At 39.4% G+C, this 11,619-nt stretch overlaps 1 protein-coding gene across 5 annotated transcripts; it reads left to right on the top strand.

Annotated features, from left to right (window-relative positions):
• Window positions 1–2,675: 2,675 nt before the first annotated feature.
• Window positions 2,676–10,685, top strand: LOC131555609 (U2 small nuclear ribonucleoprotein B''). Of its 5 annotated transcripts, none has more exons than XM_058801741.1 (9): window positions 2,692–2,727; window positions 3,026–3,112; window positions 3,583–3,726; window positions 4,493–4,653; window positions 4,854–5,026; window positions 6,728–6,868; window positions 8,097–8,147; window positions 9,687–9,775; window positions 10,295–10,685. In XM_058801741.1, the coding sequence occupies exons 3-9, from the start codon at window positions 3,680–3,682 to the stop codon at window positions 10,452–10,454; spliced, it is 822 nt and encodes a 273-aa protein (XP_058657724.1). In that variant the 5' UTR covers window positions 2,692–2,727; window positions 3,026–3,112; window positions 3,583–3,679; the 3' UTR covers window positions 10,455–10,685. The 5 variants fall into 5 exon arrangements, with proteins under 5 accessions (XP_058657727.1, XP_058657726.1, XP_058657724.1 ...); XM_058801742.1 differs by having other exon boundaries at window positions 2,717–2,779; XM_058801745.1 differs by lacking the exon at window positions 4,493–4,653 and having other exon boundaries at window positions 2,706–2,727.
• Window positions 10,686–11,619: the final 934 nt, after the last annotated feature.

The raw sequence follows: 11,619 nt of genomic DNA on the forward strand, positions 1-11,619 counted from the left end.
GAGGGAAGAAGCCAGCCACAGAAGTGATTTTTTGTGAAAAGCTCCTAGAAGCTTCCTCCATGCCTGGCCAAGTGAATCCCTGCTTGGCACTAAGAAAAGACATGCTGCTAAGCCAATTAGAGAAGCTGGTAGCGCCTTGGTGATATATTTAAGAAGGAAATCAAAACCGCAGCCAGTTAACTCTTAAGTTTGCAAATTTTTCGGTTGGCGCTTCTTCTGATTTGAAAGCAAAACCAGTGAAAGACTCCAAGTCAGAAATACAATTTATTAGGAAGAGGGGAAAAACCCAAATACATGCAATAACACAAAAGAAAAACCACTGACAGAGTCAGAATACAATCTGACACCCTGCTAGATAGGGTGGTGGTAGTAGTCCTGATGAAATGGTCTTGTTGCCGTGGTGATCCTGTAGAAACCATCTGGTACGTCCTCTCCTCTGGAAAACCAGCGGGTAAGGGTGGCCGTTCCTCTGGGAATCCAGTGGAAAGACTGCTTGTGGTGTCCCAAAACCCAGGTTATATCCAGCTGGGGTTGCTTAGCTCCTCCCCCCTGGGCGGAGCATCTTGCAATGAAGATGAAATCGTTCTCAGTCATGCGGTGGGTCCTTGATTACCCATTGAACAGAAATGGCTCCCGGAGGGAGTCATCCCTGAGTCATGTGGCAAGACATTGATGGGCCCGTTAACAGGAGATAAGGAAAAAACGATGCCCCTCCTGGTTTCAGCAGCTCTTGAGGATGGGAACAGAATACATTTTTATATTGTAACCTAGGACATAATCCACCTCTTATTCTATTACCATCTATACCCAAACCAATATCCTTTTACATATATACATATATATGTGTATATACATACGTACATATATAGAAAATAGAGAATGAAACATTACATTCAGTTCTAGCTTAAAATTAGGTCTCCTTGTGGTACACAACGGGTTTCCCCATCCTTCTGCATTACCCACCAAGTGGAACCAGGTCCTAGAGCAAAACCAATCCCATGGATGGGTTTGCCCCTGCCTGCAGTGGGATTGATGCAAACAGTCTTTCCCAAAATACCTTTCACATGTATTACAGGAACTTTGTCTTTATCCCCTGTGTGCAGGGGTTCAGACTGGGCAGGAGCAGGATTGATAGATCCTCTCGTGTTGACCACCCAGGTGGCTTTTGCTAAGTTCAGTTCCCTATTCCTGAAGGTTCCTGCACCAAGTGCCTTCAGGGTACTCTGAAGTAGTCCATTGCATCGTTCAACTTTCCTGGCAGCTGGTGCATGAGAGGGGATATGATAGATATAATCATATCCATCTATAATGTGAAAAATGCATGTATTTTATGATTGGCTTTTCGCAAATATAATGTGAAAAATGCATGTATTTTATGATTGGCTTTTCGCAAATATTAAAATGAATATTATATGTGTTGTGTTAGAAAATAATGCTGTATTAATTTTCTTAAGTACTGTGTTAAATATAGTTTTAGGTTATAAAAATTGTTAAAATAGAAATGATGCTATGTAGGATGTTTGTTTAACAGAAAGGGCTTGCAGCGAGATAGCAGCCACAGGACACCTAGATCTTTCAGAGAAAGGGAATTTATTGCCTTCTTATCAGAAGAAACAAACTTCTTCCCAGCTTGGAGGCACTGTTAGGATTAGAAGGAAGAAGTTGACACTGACCAGACAGAATCCTGCGTTTGAATGGAATTTATGCATCATGTATGAAGTGTATGAATATGCAACAGGCTATTGTTCTTAAGGGTTAATCCTTTGTTAACGGGTGTCCTTTTTCCGGGCTCCTGATGCCCAGAAAAAGGTACCCGGACGTCGGTAACTCTTTGTTTTTATTGTTTCATATTGTCTTAATTCAATTTGTCCAAATTCTTATTACTCTAATTGTGTTACTATTTTTATAACTATTTTATTACTATTAAACTTTTAAAAATTTTAAAACCAAGTGATTGGCGTTTTTCACATATAAAATGAATATTATATGTGTTGTGTTAGAAAGGAATGCTGTATTAATTCTTTGAAGTAGTGTGATAAACATAGTTTTAGGTTATAACAAAATGTTAAAATAGAAACTATTCTATGTAGGATACTTTTTTTCTGAAGAAAGGACTCGCACTGAGATAGCAGTCACAGCACACTTAAATCTTTCAGAGAAAGGGAATTTATTGCTCCACTATCAAAAGAAACTAACTTCTTCCCGCCTCGCAGCAGAGGATGACGCCGTTTGGCTTATGAGGAAGAAGCTGACGATGACCAGAGAGAATCCTGTATTTGAGTGGAATTTATGCATCATGTATGAGGTGTATGAATATGCAACAAGCTATTGTTTTTAAGGGTTAATCCTCTGTTAACGTGCGTCCTTTTTCGGGCTTGTGCTGCCCAGAAAAACGTACCCGGACGTCCGTAACTCTTTGTCTCTATTGTCTCATATTGTCCCAATTCAAATTGTCCAAATTACTATTACTCTAATTGTATTACTATTTTATAACCATTTTATTAATACTAAACTTTTAAAATTTTAAAAACAAGCGATTGGCGTTTTTCTCGTACAACACTTTCATCCCGCCGCTCTCGGGCCGCGCGCACCCGCCGCTCCCCATCGGCGCTATCGGCATTCGGCGCATCGACTGCTCTGGGAGTGGCTTTGCCGCCTGCGCTGCGTCCCGGCAGGGCGGGAAGCGTAGGCCGCCATCGAGAGCGGAGGTCGGACAGGGGAAGGGAGGTGAGGGGTGGTGAGGGGCTCTGGGACCCGGGGTCCAGGATCCGAGATCCAGGTGAGAGCAAGAAGGGGCTAGCTCGGGGCTTCTTCTCTGGAGTTCCTGTCCTGCCGTCGCAGCCCACTTCCGCCCGGAAAGGGCCGGAGAGGGGCGGGTGTGTGGCCTGCGGGCGGGCAGACATATAGACAGACAAGCCGCCCCCCAGTCGCGGTGCCGCTGCTCGGGGTTGTGAGGTGTCGCCGGCGTTGGCAGCTGTCGCGGCCGGGGGTTCGCTAACGCCTCTCCTGTGTGCTCTGCCCGCAGGCAGTTGGCGGGTTCCGCCGAGAATGGACATCAGGCCGAACCACACCATCTACATCAACAATATCAATGACAAGATCAAGAAGGAAGGTACGAATGGCTGCCGATCGCTTCTGGTTGTCCAGTGAAGCCTGGTCATTCACTTGCACACGGCACTTGTCTTACAAAGGGGCTTTTAGGAGCTCCCGGAGGTCTCTGAAGTGCTGAGCAGGAGATCGTTATCCAAGCTCTGGGCAAACGCTTTCTTGTAATGAAACAGTAGCTAAAGCAAACAAATTCACCTCCCACTAGATCAGGTTGCTGAGATCTCCCTACAGCCCAGTCTTGAACGCTTTTAGCGATGGGGAGTCCACAGCCTCTCTGGGAAGCCTGTTCCAGTGCCTCACCACCCTGACAGTAAAGGATGTTTTCCCAGTATTACATCTAAGCCTCCTCTCAGTTTGAAGTCATTACCCCTTGTCCTGTCGCTCCAAGCCCTTGTATATAGTCCTTCTCCATCTTGTAGGCTCCCTTCAGGTACTGGAAGGCCAAAGATCACTCCTAAGTCTTCTCTTTTCCAGGCTGAACAGCCCCAGATCTCTCAGCCTTTCCTCATAGGAGAGGTGCTCCATCCCTCTAATCAACTTGGTGGTCTCCTGGCCTTGCACCCACAGCTCCATGTCCTTCCTGTGCTGCGCACCCCAGATCTGGATGCAGCTCTGCAGGTGGGGTCTCACCTGAACGGGGCAGAATCCCTTCCCTCACAGGGTGCTGCCCACTCTGCTTTGGATGCAGCCCAGGACATGGTTGGTTTCTGGGCTGTGAGTACGCATGTCCAGCCCCTTCTCCACCGTCACCCCAAGTCTTTCTCAGTGCTGCTCTCCATCTGTCCATCCCTCAGCCTGGGTTGATACTGGGGGTTGCCCTGACCCAGGTTTAGCACCTTGCACTTGGTCTTGTTAAATCTCGTAGGGTGTTAAACTACCTGTTAAGATTACAAATTACTTTCTGTTTTAATACAGGTCTTAAAGTAATTTTTAGGGAAAGTGTTTTGATAGAACACCTTTTTTTAATTAAAAAAACGTATAGTTAATATAGTTAGTCAGGAGCAGGTGGAGAAAATGACAGTGGACTGATATTACCAAGTCTCAATATCAATAAAGAAGAGACAGCATTCTTATATTGCTAAAATAGTTAAAATGTAAGGGTTTTGTGTTAGAATGATTACACAGTACCTATTATTTATTTAGCTTGATTTGGATAGCACTAAGGTTTAATTTGGCATGTATTCAGGTAATGGTAGATAATTAAAATAAATCCAATGCAGCCATAAGCTGCAGTAGTCTCATACAAAAATAATTTGGATCCAGAATATGGGTGAGAAAATTGATTAAATGGTTACAACCAAAATTTCCAACTTTTTTTAGCCTTTTAGCCTATTTTGCTGCATTCCTGTTTTGCATCATATCTCTTTACTGCTGCTTGTTTCAGTTTTGATTTTCTGATCAGTCCGAGATGGCTGTCACGCATCATACTTGTGTGTGCATATACCTGTATGAAAATACGTTTTTACATACCTTTATGTAATTGTGATTCCCTTGGAATGGTAGAATGGATGGCATTACAACTTCTTCACTACCTGAATCCTTCAGGTACGAAACCGAAAGCTGCACACCAGTTTACAAAACCTGGACAAATAAACTTGTAATGATGTAACAGTTTTGACAAACTCATGTACTCGCTGTGTGAGCTAAAGCTTCTAAAAAACATTGTTCCCATAGGACAGCAGACTCGGTAGAAGTGGAAGTTTGCACATAACCTGTTATAATCTGTTTTCTCCCTTGGTCCCCAGAGCTGAAGAGGTCCCTGTATGCGTTGTTCTCACAGTTTGGTCATGTGGTCGACATTGTGGCTTTAAAAACTATGAAGATGAGAGGACAGGCATTTGTTATATTTAAAGAACTTGGATCATCTACCAATGCTTTGAGACAGCTACAAGGCTTTCCGTTTTATGGGAAACCAATGGTAAGCTATTTTGTTACCTTTGTAAAGAAGAAAAATACCCTGATGGTGTGATACAGTGTTTTTGGTACTTGCACCTTGGGAATGACCTCTCCTATGTAGTTGTTACCAAAGGATTACTCCGGTCATATCCTGATGAGTATCTACATTTGTGCAAGCTGGAGGGATGCTGAAGAGACTGCAGTTACAACGCACACACTTTGAACTTAACATGGGGGATTTTTTGTTTTTCTATGCTGGATTAAAGTTTTTAAGATCTTAAATACTTTCATTTTACTCATCATGTCTTCCATTGAACCAATTAAATGAATTCTGAAATATTATTGCAATTAGATTAGTTTTCAATTACTTTATGTAGAGTAACATTAACTACTCTTAGATTGGTAATGTATAGCTAGAATGTGATGCTTCCTTTTTGAGGTAACAGTGAGAAGGGTGAAGATCTCCCGTTTGCTTTCCAGATGTGACCACTGATTTTTTCTTTTTTAAATTGATGGCTAGTTCTGCTTGACAGTAGATCACCAAACCAAGTAGCTGTACTTCAGAATAACTTTAATAAAGTTCAGTACTTCAGTAAATACAGTGCTGGTTGATAGAACATGATTTAGTAATGTGCTTCATGGTATGCAGAGCAGCACAGTTGACCTGCTTTGTTCTTGTCTGCTTGGACAATTAAGCACCTCTTAATTCTGCGGCTGTTGGTAAGGTGTAACAATACATGCAAATGGCCCATGACTTCAGCAATAGATGGGTACAATTCTACTGGCTCTCAGCTTATGGCTTTGAGCAGTGACGAGAGCAGTTGTGCTGCTGAGCCGCAAGCTATTTATTTGCCTTAACACCTTCAGATTCTCTAATTAAATCCTTAACACAGAATTTTGCAAACTCAGTCCGCCATTTATCCTTAAGGAGTTTTGTGCTCAGTAGAACTCAATAAGAAGTAAAAGGATTGAGGCTTCATAAGCTTTCAAATGTACTTCCATCTTTGAACATTGCCTGCAGCATGTATACTCTAAGCGCTAAACAAAAGCATTAAAAAAATCTTAAGCTATTGTGTAGTTTTGTATTGAGGTAGTCTCTGATAGGAAAAACAATAAGATTGTATGCATAAATAATAATGTTGCACACTGGTATAGTTATACCTGCATCTGCTTAACCTTCAGCTGTAGTAGGCCTTTGTCAAAAGAACAGCAGCATTTATGCAGTCCTGTTGGGATTAAGGTGAATACTTGCCTTTTCTGTTTAAGAAGTTTGGGTTTTGCTGAATTTACGTTTCTGCAGAAATCTGAGAAATCACTTTAAAATTTAACTTCCTTTAAAATGGGACTGAAAACTCACAGTTTTAATAGAAGCTAGTGCCGATTTTCTCAGTTGTTCTCTGTGTAGCTCAACTGTATCTCTCTGTAGGTGCTACCTTGACAGATGTTAAAAAGTTGTTGTTAGATAAAATAGAGTTCTGATTTCAATGAACTAAAATTAGTAATTTGCATATTAGGGTTTTTTCTTAGACTTCTGTAATTGTGTTCAGAAAAAACTATGAGAATTGGTTACTTTCTAAGTGTACCTACACTTTTTAACAATGTTACTAGTATAAAAAGGTTCTGCAAAAAAAAAGTGTAAACACACAGTTAATGTAAGTGGTGCAAAATGTTCTGTATTATTAACTGTAGAATATACTCTGTTTTTCTTTTTTCTTTTAAAAAGCGTATTCAGTATGCAAAAGCAGACTCCGATATCATCTCTAAAATGCGTGGGACTTTTGCTGATAAGGAAAAAAGAAAGGAAAAGAAAAAAGCTAAAACTCTGGAACAGTCAGCAAATGCACCAAATAAAAAGGTTATCCAGGTAAGCTGCTTCTCTGTTCAGAAAAAAAAAAAAAAAAAAAAAAACAAAAACCACAAAACCCCAAACAAACAAACCAAGCAAACAAAAAAAAAAAACTCCATTAAAAAAAAAAAAAAAACACACAAAAGCTATTCTAAATAATTCTTTTAAGACTTGATATTGTCTTTTGTTGCTTTTCAACTCCCTAAATTGGGGTCTGTGGGTTATCTAGAGCTCTTGAGCATTTACTAGAAGTTGAAGGAGAGGGAGCTGGTTATGTAGCCTTGCTGTTCCTTTTTTTATCCTCCTTTGTTATTATCAGATGAAAATAAAGATGGAGGGCAAACGTACAACAAACCAAAGTAGAAACTAGCCTCTTAAGAAAAGGAAATAAAAGGAGAATGGGTTTATCTTTAGTACTGGCTTCAAGTGCTCAACCAGCTCTTCTCTTCAGTGGTTTAATTCCATGTTGCCTAATAAGGAGAGAAGAATAGTAAATGAGAACAAGAGAATTCATTTATGTTAGATATTACATGTTCCATGTTAGATTAACAGGAATTAGGTTGGAATTTATCTCCACTAAGAGTTGGTTTGTCTAAAGTAACAACACTTAGTAGCTTTTGTGCTGGAGTGTAGCAGAAAACATCAAAACACCTGACCAGATCCCCCGAGTTTATATATTGGACATGATATTCTGTACTACGGAATGTGCCTTTGGACAGTTTTGGTCAGCTTTCCTGGCTCCCTCCTGGCTTCTTGTGCGCCTACTCACTAGCAGAGCATGTGAAACTGGAAAGTCCTTGATACAAACAATCACTCGTTATCAACAACCAAAACATCAGTTCGTTATCAGTGTTACTCTCATATTAAATTCAAACCACACTGTACTAAGAAGAAAATTAATTCTATCCCAGGTGAAACCAGGATACTTGTCTAGGCCTTCATTTTCAAAACTACTTTCTCCTGTCTACTAAATAAAATTCTGTAATGTGGAGAAATACTTGACTCAGCCATTAGATTGATCAAGTAGTACTGATGTTATTTCTTTTGCTTGCCTGGTTTTGGAGCCAAGCAAAATTCACAGGATTTGTTCCCTTTGAGAAGTGTCTCATAGGCACCCAAATGTTCTTGGATTGCAGCTCAAAAAAACCTTTAACATATGTCTTGAATTGTAGAGAAACATGGTGATATGTGCTTGGTTATTTCTAATGGAACACCTTTGTAAAACTATTTTGTACTTACTTGCTAGGGAGCAACACAGAATTCAGCCAGTGCCTCAGGGACTACACCACAGAATCAGGTAATGCTTTTTATTTTTATCACTAAAAGCACTAATGTTTATAATTATTCTCTATGAATAATAGTTTGTTACACATGGAAATGTGAGGATTTATTTTACAGCTTTATTTTTGTCCTATGAGATATTTGTCTAACAGCTACATGACAGTAAACAAACAAAACAAATCCCTTTTTTACTATATCTGGTTGACAGGAAATGAAAATCTGCAGTTTCTTATTACTGTTCAGAAAACAGCACTATTACAAAATCATACTGGATTCTTAAATTTGGACTGTACTTAGTATCAGTTGAAGGATTCTTAATTTTTTTTTTCCATTGCTCATAGGTTCCCTTTAGCTTACTTTTTTTCTGGCAGCAGATAAAGAAAAGGAGGACAACATGGGATGCCAAAATATCTGCCTAAAGGCCTTATTTCAGGAGTTTGAGGGTTCTCTGCTCACTTCTTCCTTTTTCTCACAAGTGTCTTACTTTCCAAAGGATTGTGTGGAGATGTAGGAACAGCTCCCTACACTTCATTCATCTTGTCTGCTCAGTGACCTTCTAAATGATTCATGTTAGAAGTGAAAGTGGTAAAGAGCTAGGATTTACAGGAGAGCAAGTACCATAGAAGAATATCTTGGTCTGCCCTGCCCTGCATCTTTCTTGAGTACTGCCACTGCATATATAATCAACAGGGGAAAAGGTCCTGCTCCCTGGATTTTCAGGCACAATATGTGCATGTCAGTTTGCATCAAAGCACAGCACTGAGTGTTTGGGTATTTCTTTGAACATCAGAAGTTTATTTCCTAATGGCACTACCTAGAATATTTCCATCAGTAGAAGGAGATTGTTCTGCTGAGGCTTTTTATTTGTCACTGCTTTGAAGATGTTTGAAGTTGGGGTGTCCAGTTTATTTTTAGATTTATAGTTTACTTGATGACTTGAAGATTTCAGTATCAGCAGATGACTACTCAGCCTTGTCTGTGGTGAGTGGCTACAAATTCATATTAGCAGGCTAATCTGTTACAAGACTAAAGCTCTAAATCTAAAGGGGTTTCTAATTACATTTTAATTGAGCTCTGTAATAAAACCATGTGAATTTTGTGAGTTTTGATTGCCCAGAGATACTCAGTATTTTGTTTGTACTGCAGGTAAACAGGGCTTGGCTACCTCTGCTTTCTGGAAGGATGTGAATCCTTCATACATTCTACCACTGCCTTACAGGTGTCTTGAATAGCACTGCAACCACTGCTGTGGCACCTGGGTGCAGAGAGTACTGAAGTGTCAGCTCTTGACTAGCTGAGTTTAAATGTGACATCTAAAACAGTATGGTATTGTGATTTTTGTGGAAGTAAGAACCTCTCCAAATTAATATATGTGTGTAAAAGAATGAAGGGGCTCTGTCTGCATATTGATAAATGTGTGGTGAAGCCCAGATAGAATGTTATGAGCAAAACTAAAGGAATGTGAGTCTTAGTTCAAATAATCATGCAGACAGATGCAAAGGAACTGTATGCAACTATGTATAGTCTTCTGAGCTTTGATCTTCTGTTGTTGCAGGTGCCTGATAACCCACCAAACTATATCCTTTTCCTGAATAATTTGCCTGAGGAAACAAATGAGATGATGCTGTCCATGTTATTTAATCAGTAAGTTTTGAATAGAAATTATTTCTCCTTTGAATTCTTCTGTGACCTGTGTGATTTTTCTCAGTTAACAAGCTCACTTCTTAGCAATGAGAGTTTCTTCTGAAGGTATTTTAGCAGTTAGCCTTACTGCCAAGGTTACAGATGTTGGTTCTGATGACTTGGTTCAGAAAGCAAATCTGATCTTTTTCGTGGCTGGTTTTGATTGTGTGGTTTATCTGCTATCAATTTGCATTGGATTCAAGCTGGTGACTGTAATAATACTAAAGTCTGTAGGACAGCAGGAGCCATTTTAAAGCTAGTTAGATTGCTTCTGTATGTGTGCAGCTCTAATTAAACTGCTTCCACATAATATTTCTTAATTGAGACATAGTTCTAAGGATAGAACATGTAAAACCCTTCAATTTAAATCTTCCATTAGCAATAACTATTGCACTAGTAGATGCTTCTGATAAGAAGCTACTGAAGAGAGCTGTATTATTGAGGTAAGGAGTATTTTTTGACTCTCACTTTATTTTAAAGGTTTCCCGGATTCAAAGAAGTACGCTTAGTGCCAGGGCGCCATGACATCGCATTTGTGGAGTTTGAAAATGAGAACCAAGCAGGGGCTGCTCGAGACGCTCTCCAAGGATTCAAGATCACTCCATCTCACGCCATGAAAATCACTTATGCGAAGAAATAGCTATATGATCCTATAAAGGACTTCTGTGGACAGGTGTTTTTTTTAAAAACACTGATACTCTGGTCAGCTACCATGTTTGCTGTTCTCTGCAGAAAACATAAGATTCAAATAGAATTGCCACAATGACCAGGGCACATGTAAAATTTTCACAGATCACCCGGATAGTAACTTTTTCTGTTGAAATACTAATTTTTATAAAATAAAATATAAATATGCTGTTTTCGAGCCATATTTTTTCCTCAAGTCTGTCTCATTATTGATTAGCCTTGCAGGGCTTTATTCAGTTTAGGAGCTTTTAAGGTGAGCCTTATTTCTCAGAAGTGAGTGCTAAAAATAGCATTCTTTCCAGAACAAAAGTATGATCAGGGATGCTGAATGCCAGCATAAATACAGAATAAATACAACATTCAACCTCATTATCAAGGGGACAACTGTTTTTCACTTAGGAAATACAGCTTATCATTAGTGGTTTTTCTCCCCAGGTACAGTTAGAAATTGATTACAGTTTGGCAGTAATGCGATTCAACTTGGTTTTGTCTTGGTGACTGGCAGTAGAAACAAGTCCTGAGAGGAAATATAAAAGTTTCAGATTTTTAGCCAAGCTTTTCTGAAATACATGACCTAATGCTTCTGGGTTTCTCAAGGTTTGATTTACTTTATTTGTTCTCATTTGCTAAAAAACTTTATAGGTTTTGTGTGACATGAAGTGCATTGGATGCAGTGAAGTAATCAGATATAGTATTGTGAGTTGTAACTGTTCTAAATATTTCAGAAAAAAAAAATCACTTTAGAAAGTTGTAGGGTTTTGTGTCTGCAATATAAGCCACCTTTATTTGCACAAGACTTAGAAAATTGAAGTTTCATCTGCTCCCAGACTACATTGCAAAATTACGTCTCTTTCACAGTCATTTCAATTACCGTCCTATCTCCTTTTATGTACTTTTTCATTCTTTTTGGTGATTTTGTGTATGTGTGTTTTCACAGGTATTCTAATACTTGCAAATGAAAATCATTCCAATGTGTCTGTAAGAGCAGTTATTCCATCATAACCTTGGATTTTTCCTGCTGCAGTCATAAATTTATAGATAATAATTATGCTGTCATGTCCTCCCACTAGTTTGTGTGCACATGACTACCATTGTTGTTCACCTTTATTCACTTTAAG

Source organism: Ammospiza caudacuta, chromosome 3, assembly GCF_027887145.1.
Source record: "Ammospiza caudacuta isolate bAmmCau1 chromosome 3, bAmmCau1.pri, whole genome shotgun sequence".
NCBI classification, from domain to species: Eukaryota; Metazoa; Chordata; class Aves; order Passeriformes; family Passerellidae; genus Ammospiza; species Ammospiza caudacuta.

Coding starts and splice junctions, on each gene's coding strand:
- LOC131555609 (XM_058801741.1), top strand. CDS start 3,680: ATGTCCTTCCTGTGCTGCGCACCCCAGATCTGGATGCAGCTCTGCAG. Junction 4,654..4,853: donor TCACTACCTGAATCCTTCAG/GTACGAAACCGA, acceptor CTTGGTCCCCAG/AGCTGAAGAGGTCCCTGTAT. Junction 8,148..9,686: donor GGACTACACCACAGAATCAG/GTAATGCTTTTT, acceptor CTGTTGTTGCAG/GTGCCTGATAACCCACCAAA.